Genomic DNA, 15,828 nt, shown 5'->3' with positions numbered 1-15,828 from the left:
TTCTTTGTTCTTTTGTATTTTGGAAATTTTTATTTTGTCTCTTGAGTGTGTTATCTCAATTTCATTCATTTTTTTATTTTTTTTAAATTTTGTCCTCTATTAATTTATTTAAAGAATAGTAATGGAAATTGTGTGCAAATTTCAGTTTTATCCTTCAAGTTTATGAAATATCTCAATATCACTCATAAATTAAAGAATAATAAAAATAGAGTTAGTTTAACATGAAAGAATTAAATATTATAGATGATATACTAAGAATATAAATTGCTCTGATCTACCATATATGAATTGTAAACAAAAAAAATATTGCATAATTTAATTTTATACAAAGAAAAATGTAAAACAATGCAAGATTCACCTGAAACAAGATAAGCAATATAACTACAAATATAGAACGATTTTTGTATGGGCTAAGAAATTAAGACAATGTCAAATTAAATCAAAGTTATAAAATTTATTTAATCTTTATAATGGATTCACCATTTCAATTTTATTAGTTTTCATACCTTAAATATAAACTATAAAGTTTATAAAAAAAAAATTATTAGCTAAAATAAAATATTATTTTTATTTTGTAAATTTTTTGAAATAAATTACAATAACAATAAAATAATAAAAAAATTTATTACATATTTATATTAATTATGGTCTTTTTTTTCATAAAATAGAAATCATCAAATATTATATTTATTGAGAATCTTTCAGTAAATTCTTTTCTATATAAACAATTAAATAATCTTTAAAAAAATCATCTTTCATCTGATTGCAAAGTTTTATTTTAACAATCTTCATTGTTGAAAAAGTTTGTTCAATTACTGTCACAAAAAAAAATTAAAATAAGTCAAATTAATATATCAAGTAGTAGATAAATTACTATTTTTCTAGTTTTTACCAATCTTTGTTATAAATCATCAATGGATGATAAATTTTTTAACTCTGGATGATTAGGTCTACCAAGCTTGCTTATAATTTTATTACTGGAATCTTAATTAATTTTTTTCTTGGTAAGAAAAATATTTAGAATAAAACTTATAACAAGCTTGCATATATATTTTAACATTAAATAATGTGTTGGTTTTTTTCTATTCAAAGTTTTGTTCAACATAAAAAGCCTAGTTTTCTGCTCACTAAATCTATTATTTAGCTCTGCAATTATTGATCAATGATAGCTGTAAATATATCAACTTGATAGTGATTTTTAATTGTTACTAATTTTTTTACGGTGAGATCGTCCCATATTAAAAAAAAACAATCATCTATATTAAGAACTTTAATGTCTTTATGCTTACAAAATATTCTCACAAGGGTTATTTGCTTTCTTTTAAATTCATATCGAGTTTCATCAATAATCAAACAAAATTTTATGTTATCATTCTCATGGTGAATTGAAAATTGAATATTTATAGCAAAGACATGGAAAATTTTATTTTGAATTTGTTGTGATATGTGTTTATTATTTTATGAAGCATTATAAAAAATAAAAGCTCCTACCTATTCATTGTATGATTTTAAAAGTTTCATCATTTCAAGAAAATTAATTTGATTTTTTTTATTATGCTCGTTCATCATGTCCTCTAAATACACATGCTTGAAATGTGAGCTAACAAACAATATCTATTAAGAATTTAATATGCAATCAATTATTTATAATCTCTTAAGAAGTTATTCTCCTAACCACCTTCTCAAGATGACATAACTAATTTTTTAAATTATTCAAGCATCCAACAACAAATATATAAGCTGAATGTGGATATTTTTTCATACGAGTCAAAAAAACACATTATTCCTCATCATTAACTTTCTTTTAATAATTGAATTCATTAACAATAAATGTATGTGTTCTTTTCAGTTGGTTTACTTGTAAATAAATAGTAAGGGGACAGACAGCATTTTCTCCTAATATCCATGTTAGGAAAAACTTTAATTTTAAATCAGTAAAACTGAAATAGATGAGAATATATGTTACCTGTCAGCAGAAATTAAAACATCAAAGGTTTGATATGGCTCTAAATTAATGTAAGCCCTTTGAATTTCATCTTATTAATTAGCTATGTATTTCTAAATTTGAGGTCAATTACTTGGATCTCAAATTAAATAAACAATATTAATATTTTTGTTTAGTATATACAATTCTAGTAGGAGGCTGCTCGATAATCAATATAGGTTCTTTAAAAACTAAGGTAGGTTAGGATTATTTAACCACTAATTCAACATTAAACATTGAAATTGGTTCACTAAACTGAGAGTCATAAAAAGATTTCTTTAAAAAAGAGAGAATTAATTTTTCTTATTATATTCATGATTCAACTTGAAATCAAAACAAAAACTTAAAATCAAAACAGATGAAATAAAAAAATCTTAATTAAGAGAATCCAAAAGTAAAAACAATAATAAAGATCAAGATCATAAATTGATGAAATAGGTATCTTTAATTCCACTCAAATTCACAAAAACTCAATCAAATTAAAAATTAATGATAACCCATCCAAATATAAAGACAAAACAGAATACCAATAAATCAATACAAAATCATCAACAAAAGACGATGAAAAGAAGAAAAAATAATGTATAGTTTTTGAGTTTTGGATTACCTTCTTAATTTTGATGAAAGAGAGGGAGGGGCAAATAATTTTTGGCATGGAGCGCGTAAAGAGAGAGATTTGGGTGACTATGTTTTTTATTTTATTTTTATTTTTTATCAATTATTTGTTTCACTAACACGTATTTTTAAGCTAGGTTATAAAAAAAAAAAATCAACTGGGGGCCCCTCGTTCATAGCATAATTATTGCACAGTCTCCCTTTGGCATCCAAATGTGGATTAACGAAAGGTTCGAATAATCTGTGATTAAAATTGGAATTCATGAGTTGTTTTCCCCCTCAGTTTACTCGATTCATTGGTTTACTACTTAATTTGTTTGATAATAGAGACACTTAGTCACTAGATTGGTTATCAAGGAAGTAAAATTCCAACCTAGCCTCTGCTCATTTTCTTTGAATATTATTTTCTCTTGCAGCTCCATCACGCCTTCATTTTTTTAATTCGATTTTTATAAAACAGACGTAATTGAAAATGGAAAAGGTCTCCCTTGAGCGCCTGTTTGACACTCGAGATGACAGATTGCCAACTCTAGGTGTCATTTGACTACCGGGTTCTTTTTAACTATATTCATAGTCCTTGGAAAACACTTATTCTATAATCGTTATGTTTTGGCAAGGGAATATATAGAATTAGGAAATTGTTTTTAGAAAAAAAAAAATTCGCGACCACAGCACAAATGCCGAAAATGTTTGTTTGCTTGAGCAGTCCAGATTCTAAACACTTGCACTTTCTTTATGTGTATTTAGATGGCCTAACTTAAGCTATTAGAAAACGAAGTTTTTGCTAACCCATGGAGTTTTTCTACTTCAAGTCACTTGAAAAACTCCATAGAAGAAATTAAGTACCTAAGCACGCAATCATGTGGAGGCTAGCTATGACCATCTAAACTATTATATTTCTTCTATAAATATGTGTGTGTTGAGATATCGAAATTGCAACGACAAACATTTGCTAAAGCCACTTTTTTTATAAATTAGAGGGCTTCTCTCCATTCATTCATAGCACTCTTCTCTCTTCAAACATGTTACGTCTTCTGTTTTGGTTAACATGCGCTCTGGTTTTTCTAGCTTCTTCAGTGGCTTCTGCTGCAATTGTGGAACACTCATTCCATGTAATTCTTTGACTTTAAGCTCATCTCTCTTGTATTAGTACTCACCCTTTTTGTGGAATGGTCCTTATAGGTTCTCGTCTTGATAAATTATGCCATGCAAAGGTTGCATTAGGGTTTTGGGTCATTATAACTTTATAAGAAATATCAGGGGTAAGAATAGGATGGTAAGCGGGTTTATTATATCCTCCTAGGAAGTTAGCTTAGAGTTTTGACATAGGAAAGAAATTCATCAAATTAACCATACGATTTTGTTTCATCTTGGGCTCCTAAGATCAAAATCATGTTCACGCTTTGAATGAAAAGGATCAAAATTATGCCTACTGACTTGGAAGGAAACATGGGTGTCGGCTACTCAATACACTTCCAACACAGTTCTGCCCATAATTTAAATAATCTAGTGGGAAAAGTTTTTCATCTCTTCTGGACTGACCAAGTTTGCATATTCTAGCTAGTACATGAGTCTGCTATATATATAGGCAAGACGATTTTCTACTTTTCTTAAACCTTAATTGCAGGCTGATGGGTTTTGTTGTGAATGTTTTAGGTGAAAAACCTTACAGTTCGTCGGCTGTGCACTGAGCAAGTGGTGACTGCAGTGAATGGAAGCCTACCAGGCCCAACACTTCGCGTTCATGAGGGCGACACCCTTAAAGTCCACGTTTTTAACAAGTCACCCTACAACATGACACTTCACTGGTAAATCCATGGTTTTTTGGTAATAGTAAATCCTTGGTTAATTACATATGAAGCTAGAAGTGAGTGGATCAGAAAATAAACACATTGATTTCCTGTCAGAAATCGTACCCAGCTAGGAATTTTCCCAAGAAATTAATCGGCAATTTAATAATTCTGGCATGACTTATCATAATGTATAGAATAATTTTTTTTAATTATTATTATAAAGAAAGGCTCGAATACAAGATCTTCTGGGGAGAACAACCCTGCGTGCTCATTGGCTGTATAAAATAACGTTACCTCTTGTTAAAATGATCTCTCTATCAGCCACTCTTTGCTTTGTTTTAAACTCTTCTGAGATGTCATTCTTTTCTTTAGATAACGATACTATGAGGACCAAATATCAAATTGAGAACTTGAGAAAGTTATTCCTCAACTACCGTGCAGGCTAATATATATAATCATGATTAAAAAAGTTATTAAAAGATTGGGTTCTATAAATATCATTATTATCTCTTTTAAATTTATCATTATTCGATAAATTATTAGTGGCTAATTATTGAACTTTTTTTGTTTTTATGCAGGCATGGAGTATTTCAATTACTTAGTGCCTGGGCGGATGGACCTGATATGGTAACTCAATGTCCAATACAGCCTGGAGGTAAATATACCTACCAATTTAAAATCCTCAAGCAAGAAGGTACTCTATGGTGGCATGCTCATGTCAGTTGGCTCCGAGCAACAGTTTATGGGGCACTCATTATCCGTCCAAGATCCGGCCATCCTTACCCTTTCCCAAAACCCGACAAAGAAGTTCCCATTTTATTTGGTAACCCTTGATTTTTTATTTAAAGTCACATGGTTAATGCTCGAACTATTATGAATTTAAGATTAATGAAAATGCGTGGTAATTAAAATATGTTCATATTATTGCAGGAGAGTGGTGGAATGCTAATGTTGTTGATGTCGAAAACCAGGCTCTAGCCAGTGGTGCAGCGCCTAACATTTCGGATGCCTTCACCATAAATGGACTCCCCGGGGATCTCTACCCTTGCTCTCAAAACAGTAAGTAATAATATTATGCCATCATCATCCTCGATCAGTCATCATCGGTATTCATGGTATAAATATTACTGGTCCGTCTATATAGAAGATGAAATGTCCAAGCATATTAATGGTGACACATCTATTTTCATTTTAAACCGTCTTGCTCTTATTGTGTTTGTGGTTTATTTTGCCCGTGCAATCCCAGGAATATTCACGCTTAAGGTACAGAAAGGAAAGACTTATCTCCTCCGAATAATCAACGCCGCACTCAATAATGAGCTCTTTTTCAAGATAGCCAATCATAATATGACAGTTGTTGCTGTTGATGCCGGGTACACGGTGCCCTACGTCACTGGCGTTGTTGTTATCGGCACCGGCCAGACCGTGGACGTTCTCCTCGCAGCAGACCAGGAAGTGGGATCTTATTACATGGCTGCAAACGCATATGCTAGTGCTGCTGGTACGCTATTTGATAACACGACGACTAGAGGAATTGTTGTCTACGAAGGTGCACCCTCATCAGCAACTCCCATAATGCCTCTAATGCCTGCCTTCAATGACACCCCAACTGCCCATAAGTTTTTCACCAACATTACTGGCCTGGCTGGTGGGCCTCATTGGGTCCCAGTCCCACGTCAGATTGATGAGCACATGTTTGTGACAGTGGGCTTAGGGCTCTCAATTTGCCCAACGTGTTCAAATGGGACGCAAGTCTCTGCTAGCATGAACAATTTCTCATTTGTGAGTCCTACAACTTTGTCCATGCTGCAGGCCTTCTTTTTCAATGTAAGTGGAATCTACACTCCTGATTTCCCCGATACTCCTCCGATCAAATTTGACTACACCAATGCCAGCATCAACACCCTAAATCCATCCCTGTTAATTACACCGAAATCAACAAGCGTGAAGGTGTTGAAGTATAATTCCACGGTGGAGATGGTGTTACAGAACACAGCTATTCTTGGCGTGGAGAATCACCCCATGCATCTTCACGGTTTCAATTTCCATGTGTTGGCTCAAGGGTTTGGAAACTATGATCCCGTTAAAGACCCTAAGAAGTTCAATCTCGTCAATCCACAATCACTTAACACCATTGGTGTTCCAGTGGGAGGATGGGCAGTCATAAGATTCATAGCCAATAATCCAGGTGTTTGGTTCATGCACTGTCATCTAGATGTGCACTTGCCCTGGGGATTAGCTACAGCTTTCGTCGTTGAGAATGGACCGACGGAAGACTCTACTCTGCCACCACCTCCAGCTGATCTGCCTCAATGTTAGTAGCTGTTCAACATTCTTACAACTCATTTTCGTCTCTTTCACTGCAGCGAAGAAAGTTGATGCTCTGTTATTACAAGCATGCGTGTGACACCGAGTTCCAATTCTTTAATTGAATGTCATAATTATATTTTTATTTTTCAAAATTTGTTTGATGTTTGTGCAAGATTTGTTTATCATGAACAAATACTTATAGTGATTTAACAGTTATATTTTTTTATTGTTCAAGAGTTGTACACGCATATATTGATAACTTGAAAAATTTATGATTCTTATCATTGAATAATGTCGGAGACCTCTCGTAGGTTTTTAGTTCAACTTTAGATACACTTCGTTTTACTGTGTTAGTTATTATTGTTTTAAAATATTTTTTATTTAAAAATATATTAAAATAATATTATTTTTATTTTTAAAAATTTATTTTTAATGTCAACACATCAAAATAATTTAAAAACATTTAAAAATATTAATTTAAAATATAAAAAAATTAAAAAAACTTGAAACAAAAAAAACACAAGTTATATTAATCCTTTTCGATAAAGCTTAATGATTAGTAAAGCCAATGATTAGAACAGTTTTAATTGTCCTTGAAATGGCTTGAATTGTGCTTGAAATTTAAGGAAATTAAGGAAAAAATAACTGACTTTTTAAATGCAAATTTTAAAATTGTATTTCATAGAGAGAGAACAAGAATTCACTAATCAATTATTTTTCAAGTGATTAATTTATGAATACTGGGGCATAGTACGTTTGTCATGTTTTATCAATTCATTAATCAAATTATTAATTCAAGTTGGGTTTTCTAAACTTTTACTGCTGGAACTAATTAATCTTGAATTTAATCTATAAATTACTTACAAATTTGATAATTCAAGTTTTTTCTTTAAGCAAAATTTATAATTATAATTAAATTTATTTTGACTCAAATTTCATTAACCAAAAAGAAAAAAAGTACAGGCGTAAATAAAACTGAATGCACTTTAAATAGTTTATTATATACACTTCTCTCTTAAAAAACAAATGGATGAATATATAATGGTAGCCATCCATCTTATATATTGTAAAAATAAGAATAATAATATTTGAAAGGTACTAGCTGTGGGTGGAGTATGTTGAGCTGTCTATTTTGGCATCCAGGTGATCTCACGCAGATGCGCAGGGCTATTATCTTATACTTTAGCAGTAGCCGGGGAGCTTTAGCCGGATTTGCATCGAGCAAATTTTTTAAAAAAAATTGGTTCGTCCTTTCATTTGGGCCCAGTGGGCTTTTACGCTGAAAATAAATTTAGAAATGCTAATTTTATATAAATTAAGTAGTCAAATAGTTAAAAATAAATATCGAGAAGTTAAAGGATTCACTTATACATGTGTTGCTGGCTCACTTATACAATTGTTACACATCATATAAAATATTTGTACATTTTGATTTTGATTGAATCCATTATGGGATTTCATCGTCTATTTGCAATTCATACCAATTTTTATTTCTTTGGCAATAAAATATAAAAATAGTTAATTTAATTGGTAATCTCATGCAATTATTCAAAACAATCACTCTCTAGTAGATATGACATGACGTGATGGAAAAGTTTCAAAACTATAGAGGTAAAATAAAGATTTGGCTGCGATTTGCTGCGGGGTGGTTAAGGGTACAAAGATGAAGGAGAGGATGGGTTTTAAATCTACAGGGGGTAAGAATGTTGTTGTTAAAATTATGAGTTTATTTTTTAAATTATATAATTTTATAAGTTAATATATATTTAGTAAGTAAATTCAAACTAAAAACTCAAAAATTAATAAAATTGAATTTATCTTGTTTAAAATCAATAAAATCAATAAATTTGATAAAATCGATTTGATTTTATAAATTTATTAAATTTATGATATGAATCAAGTCATGTTTAAATTTAGTTTTAAAATATTTGCTCATCAATTTTATAAAATTGAATATATCTTTCAAATTATATATTGGATAGAGTTGAAATTTTATAAGAAAATATTAAACACCTAAAAATATATTGTGATAAATTTTTAAATTAAATGAAATTTGAGAACATGATATTTTAGAGGATCAAATTTATTAGACGAATCTTGTCAAATATATCAAACTAGACCTTCATATACTGTTTCTGGAGCTACCAGTGAAATATTTCTGCTATTAAAATTGGGCTCGAAACTAGATATCTGAAGTTTTCTAACTATATATTGTAAGCTCAATAATTCATCCAGACAAAAGAAAATGATATATTTGAAATCAGGATTCAAATATGCGAAGAATATATGAAAATTGAAAATTCAAGTTACATGGAAGAATTTGAACATAAAGACTTTTTTTATTATTCTATTTTTTATTTAATTTTGAATAATTATTTTTAATTTGAATTTTTTCTAGCGTATTAGACATTGTTTAAAGGTTTGTTTAATTTTGAATACTATATATCTCTTTTATTTTATTTAGATCACTCATTAATTATAATATTGTTAACTCATTTTATTATATTTTAATGTAATTTAATTTCTTAACTAGAATTATCAATATATCATTAGTTAAAAATATCACTTATAATTTTATAATTTTATGATCTGAGTTTATAAACTGAGTTTATACTATATTTTTTATTTCGTGTTAAAAAAATATTTTTAACAATTTTAGTTAAGAAGTTAGTATTTTGATAATATTAATTGTTATAGAAGTTCATTGTTTCCAGCGATAAAAAGCAGAAAGCTTAAAAAATATAATTCTCTCCTCCTTGCAGGCTTCAAGGAGATTCAAGAAGTTAACACATCAGGTCAGCTTCACATTTTTAACAAACCTGCGAGACACAAAGACAGCTTTGCTTGCTATCTACCACAATTTTGTTAAGAACAAAATCATTCATCTATCTTCAATCTTGCTTGATAGTGATTCCAAAGATGAGAGCCTGATCCTTGATCAAGATCTTGCCACACACTTATGCCATGATTGATGTAACAAGCATGTGCATGTTCCAAAGAAAACAGAAAAAAAAAGAAGAAGACGAAGAAGAAGAGGGAAGGTGGGAGCAAAAAAAGTTATTTGGTGAGCCAAAATAAAGTAAACTGGTTCGTAGGTGAATGTAATTGTTAGTTTTATTTTTAGGTGTCTTGCCGTTGTGACAGCTACGAGAGAGCAAGGCATCAAATGAGAGGTATTGGAAAGAGAAGACAAGCTGCGATTGTGTTTATTTTAGTCATCGACAACTTTTAATTTTATTACTGCTTTAAATAATTATTATTTTTTTAATTCTCAAAAAAATTACAATGTTTTTTTATTCATATAAATAATCTTTCATTGAGAATATCATGATATATTTCACTTGATATACTAAAATATGAAAATTATTAAGAACAAAACTTATTTTTTTATCATGTTGTAGTTAACACTATTTTCATTATAAAAATATGCATGAAATAAATATATTTATTTACTTTATTTATTTTAAATTTATTTGACAACATAACTTTATTGATTTTTTATGTTATTATTCAGGAACTTATTTCAAATCATATAATGTTTTGACAAGTTTTAATTATTATTTTTTTTTTGTTCAATAATAGCAAACCTCTCGAATTGTTCTATTTTAGACTTCTACATTTAAAGAATCATGTTAAAAAGTCATTTTTTACATTTATGTAATGTATTTTAATCTCGTTAATAATTGGTATATCTATTAACATTCGTTGGAAGTTATTTTTTATTTAAGTGAATAAGTAACAAAATAATCCGTACAGGTGAATAAGTTTCTAAACTAATGATGTACTCAACCAAGTTATAAACTTAAATGAACTCCTGAAAGGCTCTAGCCCCTGATTGATTAAAGTAATTATTGGTTTTTTTAGTAATGCTTGGAGTTCATTAAATCTCCCTCTGTAAACCCAGGAACTAGAAAAGCAAATTGTAATTCATTAAGCTCCCTCTCTACATAATCATTCTTTCTAAAACCAAACAAAAACCATAGACCCCAAATCGAATCCATGCTCCACATAACAACTAAAAATGTCTACCCATTTATCAAAGGATTCAATTAAATTAACTAAGAAAGACTCTTCATTCCCTATAATTTGAATACCTTTGACCTCTACGTACAAAGCATCAATGCAAAACCATTTGATATTATGCATATTCCATTAACTTCTCACCAAAGAATCAGCTAGCCAACTTGGTTTTAACAATCAAGCAAGCATCAATGTCATAATCAATAATTGCTTCACTAATAATTCTATGTTTTTACATAGAATCCACACTACAAAGCATTTTAAGAAAATATCATCGTAAGAAACAATTATAAATCCCGACTTGAGAACCCTAAACCACACTCACTATCGGTTCCCTTTTCAAACCCCTTTCTCATCAGGCAATCTCTGCAACATGAATCCTAGAATCAATACATAAGTCCTTTATCTCTTGCATGATAGTCCTAACCTCATCTTCTTTATTATTCTGAAAAATGTCTTGACAGGGCAGCGCTGTTTGATCCTTAAATACACTGCTAGTATGCACGAGTCCACGAAATCACAACTCTCTATTCAGAATCTGTTGCCATAATAGTGCCCTTTTTCGATATGATTTTAGCCTTTTTCTTCCTACTCCAACGAACCATGTGGTGTTTACAGCCATGCTGAAGGCTTAAATTTATCGTATCTTTTAGCATGACTGTTGAATTTACTGATTCCTAGGTTGTCTCAACAACATCCATAAGAACTGTAGCATCTTGTCTGGACTTTTGTAATGACCCAACGATGAACTAGCTCGATTCACAATAGCAATCTCATATAAAACAACATTAGCCAGTTGTAAACTCGATCCTTGAGTAGAATCTTTTTTATTTTCAAAATCCATAATCTCAAGAAAAATGAAGGTTAGATGGATGTGCATGTTCGTAGCAGAGTTGGATTCCAAGTCACCAATTAATGTCAGCCTGTCTATACACATGTTAATAATGATCCTAATGTCATCCATTTCAGACTTTTTCTGAAAACTTAATCATCGCCGGAGATCTTGTCATCACCAAGGACTGACATATATCATCTTCTTCTTCCTCGGACCCTAATTCAGGCGAGGTATCCATGAAGTGCTTAATGGATAAGAGAATTTTGGGTGGAAGGATGGCCTAATCTCAGAAACCATAACCTCTACCTCCATGCCATCTATAATTAATTGAACTCTGTCATTCAATGGAACATTAGAAGATGTAGCAAGCAGAACACGAACTCCAGATATGGAACTGTGGCTAACACTGCCCAAATCATAACCAATAACCTTTCCTTGCGCTGCTAAAATAGAGGATATACAATCCTTACTATATGCTGCCAAAGATAAGCCAGAGATAGTAACCCACGCAAATTTATCACAAGCCCTATCTGAGCATTTCCATGGCCTGAGTTCATCGAAAAATAGTAGCCGTCATCATAGAATCATATAAGTTATTAAAACTGCTTGAGATGCTCCCAATAATTTGAAGTCAATCAATTCCATTCCGCTTCGCAGTAGCTTTGGTTTAATGGCAACATAATCCATATTAAAAGAAATAACACCAACCAAACTTTGCATAAGCCATTCAACATCTTCTTCCTGGATCCCATATACCATTGTTCTTGCCTCTTCAGTTTCTGCTAGTTCTAGAGTTTTAGCCACAACAACATAAGTCCGTTCATCCCTATGTTGTGGTGGAACCTGATGATTTCTTGGCGATTCCGACCTTTGAGCAATACGAGAACTCACGGTTGAGCTTCTTTGGGATTTCACTAATTGGCTCGCAATTATGGGCATGTTTAGGGAATCGTCTAGTGCAGCTGTGATTTACATTGAATTAATTTGTGCTTTGTGTTCGAAATTTCTTATGCTACTTCTCTCCATAATAGTTCCAAGTCCAATTAAATCACTTCTTTAGACTTTGATACGTGCCTAAATGTTAATGATATCTGTCTCTACACTTTGTTCCTGGTTTATGCTATGTTTCATGAAAGATGAAGAAATGCTCCAATTGATTTACACTGGGTTTATTAGATAAAGATTGGATCAATTTTATTTATTCATCAAATAATGAAAGGAACACAAATTATCTGTCCGCAAAACTCAAGGGCATAATCGCACAAAATAATCCTCAAAAAACAGAATACAATCAAATCGCAGCCCTGAAGACCAGTATATGTAGCGTTGAATTCCTCGTAGTCTTTCTAATTCACTAGTTATATAATATAATTAATTACTCATTCGATATAAACCAGTCTTCAACAGAAAATTATCTTGAAGACACCAAATATATGTTTGATTACATGGGAGCAGAGGCTGGGGCAGCGATCAAAGATGCGGTTTCAGAAGCAACAGGTCCAGGGGCTGCGCCGGAGCTCATAAGCTGAATCATGGAACGGTGAGGGTTATAGCGGGCAGCATCACAGAGGTCAGGCAAAAATGCACCTGCACGTGTCAAAAGACATTATGAAAAAATAGCCAATGGGGAGAATATTGATGGATGCTGTAATAAAATTAAGAGTTCCTGCAGAATTTTAAGCCATTGTTCCTTGGCTTTACACATGGAAGGATAATTCTTTGATTAAAGGTGAAGCAAGCAAACCACCAAAATGCTTTAGTTAGTTGAAAAGGAAAGATCAAACAAGACCATGAACAAGTACTCTAATATATATCCCTGACGCATAAAAGGGAAAGGAATTTCGAATATGAGACGTAGGAAGAAAGACGTTACTGTAAATTTAATTAAGCCCAAGATAATATTCTGCTCCACAGCTATTGTGAGAGATGAAAAGTCATAACCATCAATGGTCTGTCCTTCTGACCTGGTCTTATTTTATGCATCCCACAGAACGATATTTAATTGTAAGGTAAGAAATCATCAAACAAGCCGGATTTTCGAAGAAGCCAAGGCGGATTTTGATTTTTCTAAAAATATGTGTGCTTATTGCTATCAAATCTGACCTCAGCTGCGAAAAGAGACCCAAATAAATGAAAAAAAAAAAGGGAAAAAGAAAGGAAATTCAAAAACAAAATGGATAGCCGCAACCAAGAATTGAACATGGCATTCACCAATTTTACATTTCAAAATCCCAGACCAGTATTTTAACATGATTCCTTTTGTTTTTGATCATGAGCAAATAATATTCCTTTTAAAAAGGAATTAAAGAAACAAAATTCTCCGATTAAACACATGCACGTATCGTGAGATCATACCTTCTCCAGCAGCCAAATTGAAATAAAGGTCTACAATGTTGGGGCAGTTCTGGTAACAGGCAGGAGAGCAAAGCTTGCCGGTGAACTGAGGCTCAAGGAGTGCATCAGAGGAAATGCCAACCGAGTTCCTATCAACCCCACAAGCCTTGACACAAGCATCGGTCTCAATGTAACCTGCCATTTTCTCAACAACCACCTCGGATGTCCTGCACTGGTACTCAACTGCACCATTTTGCTTTGCATATGTCTCCAACAAGCACCTCTTGCCGGATGATGAGATGGTAAAAGCACAAACATCATTTGGCAATTCCTCGCATACAATTTCGGCTGCCAATTAAAAACCGACCATCATCAAGAAAACTCATTAAAAGAAAAAAAAATCAACGAACTAACAAGCAAGAATGTTACCCAGTGTGTGCATAATGTAATATATATAAAGTGTGCATAATGTAGTCTATATAATTACCTAAAGCTGCTTGGAGGAATAGAGAAGAGAGAAAGAGAACCAATGGGAGTTTGAAGGAAGCCATTGATACGATGCAAGATGTTATTGCGGTAAGGTTGATTGATAGGGATTTTTCCTGGGATGATGATTGCTCAACTGACAGGACAATGAAGAGGGTTTTTTGAGGCGTGGAGGGTGAATACAGGGGAACGAATTTATAAAAAAAAAGGCAAACGGTATGAATGGCTTATATAGAGAATATAAACAGGCGTGGAGGTGGTTCTTGGCTTGTAATACTCATACTAGTCTATGAAAAGGACGCGTAAACCTATTTTTGGAACGCGTTGAATTGATATTCTCCGTGCAGCCCATGAAGCAGAGCTCTCATTTGCTGTTTTTATTTGCACAGCAGGTTTTTCCTTAATTTATTACTCCATATAGGCTTAAAGTACACTATTCTGCGTCCAAATTCAGACGTGGAAAACTAAGAACAACGTGTTTGGATGTCTGTTCGGTTGAAGTTTCTTATAGTTTACCATGTCAAATTACCCAATTTGCATTGACTCTGCGGCTCTTCAACTCCTTCGCCTCCAAGAAACACTAGAACCGGTGACTTTTTAACCGATACCATTCTCTATTAATCATGAACGAAATGGGGTTATTATTATTATTTATAGTGAACTAACTAATTATGGCGGGTTGAACAGGGGGGGCAAAGAGGAAATTAACAGCAAATTTTGTTAAGTGAACAATTTCCAGATTTGAGGCCGGCAGTAATTATAAATTTTGCATGACCTGGATCACAATACGGCTCAAGCCTAAACAGAGGATAATTAGCGGACATGGGAGTTAACTGCCATCTATAAAATTAAATAAATAAAAGACATGAAAAATTGACTTGCCAGCAATTTAAGAGAAAATGATGCGTGTAATGCCCTGTCTTGGTGATGTCCGTCGGTCACGTCCAAGATGAAACATGTCCATCATCCAATGGTGATAGCCAGCTTCAAAGAAAAACAGCAGTCTTCTTCGAAGGCGGCTATGGTTGAATTGAAAGCTAATCCATCCTCCTAGAAGCAGCCATGGAGTTCCTCTGACGCAATGTATGACCATGAGTCTTTTACTCCAAAGTTCAAAAGAGAATGGCTTTGAGATCATCAAATCATTGCGTTAATTATTAATGTTCTAGAACTTACCATGATTCAAAATAAATTGAAAAAAAAATGCCTTTTCTTTTTACTAACTCTAGAAAGTGAAGCTCTTGTAAAAATACAAGAAACCCGTCTATCCAACATTCAGAAAATGAGCCTTGGAAAAAAAATAAATAAATAAATTATCAAATTTACTCTACATTTATCACACTTCATCTGCTACGTCTAATTAGAAAAACAAAATTGTTCACTTGATTTTTCCTAGGAGGAAATTATGCTTGAATTAAAGAATATTGTTTTAGTGCCACGAATAAATTGAC

General features: G+C 32.2%; 2 protein-coding genes across 3 annotated transcripts; one reads left to right on the top strand and one right to left on the bottom strand.

Moving 5' to 3' along the window:
- The first annotated feature begins 3,523 nt into the window (after positions 1-3,523).
- Positions 3,524-7,035, top strand: LAC7 (laccase 7). Its single transcript, XM_011020883.1, has 5 exons — positions 3,524-3,711; positions 4,256-4,407; positions 4,971-5,215; positions 5,323-5,451; positions 5,639-7,035. The coding sequence occupies exons 1-5, from the start codon at positions 3,622-3,624 to the stop codon at positions 6,709-6,711; spliced, it is 1,689 nt and encodes a 562-aa protein (XP_011019185.1). The 5' UTR covers positions 3,524-3,621; the 3' UTR covers positions 6,712-7,035.
- A 5,698-nt stretch (positions 7,036-12,733) lies between these two features.
- LOC105121988 (uncharacterized) lies at positions 12,734-14,711 on the bottom strand. 2 transcript variants are annotated; one of them, XM_011020882.1, is made up of 4 exons: positions 14,518-14,711; positions 14,379-14,465; positions 13,913-14,239; positions 12,734-13,144 (listed from the first exon to the last, which is right to left on the bottom strand). In XM_011020882.1, the coding sequence occupies exons 2-4, from the start codon at positions 14,440-14,442 to the stop codon at positions 12,999-13,001; spliced, it is 537 nt and encodes a 178-aa protein (XP_011019184.1). In that variant the 5' UTR covers positions 14,443-14,465; positions 14,518-14,711; the 3' UTR covers positions 12,734-12,998. The 2 variants fall into 2 exon arrangements, with proteins under 2 accessions (XP_011019184.1, XP_011019183.1); XM_011020881.1 differs by having other exon boundaries at positions 14,379-14,709.
- Between the last annotated feature and the right edge of the window lie 1,117 nt (positions 14,712-15,828).

This window comes from Populus euphratica, unplaced genomic scaffold (assembly GCF_000495115.2).
Source record: "Populus euphratica unplaced genomic scaffold, PopEup_1.0 scaffold46.1, whole genome shotgun sequence".
Lineage (NCBI taxonomy): Eukaryota > Viridiplantae > Streptophyta > Magnoliopsida > Malpighiales > Salicaceae > Populus > Populus euphratica.
Note: the sequence above shows the minus strand (reverse complement) of the source record. Positions and strands in the feature narration are given on the sequence as shown.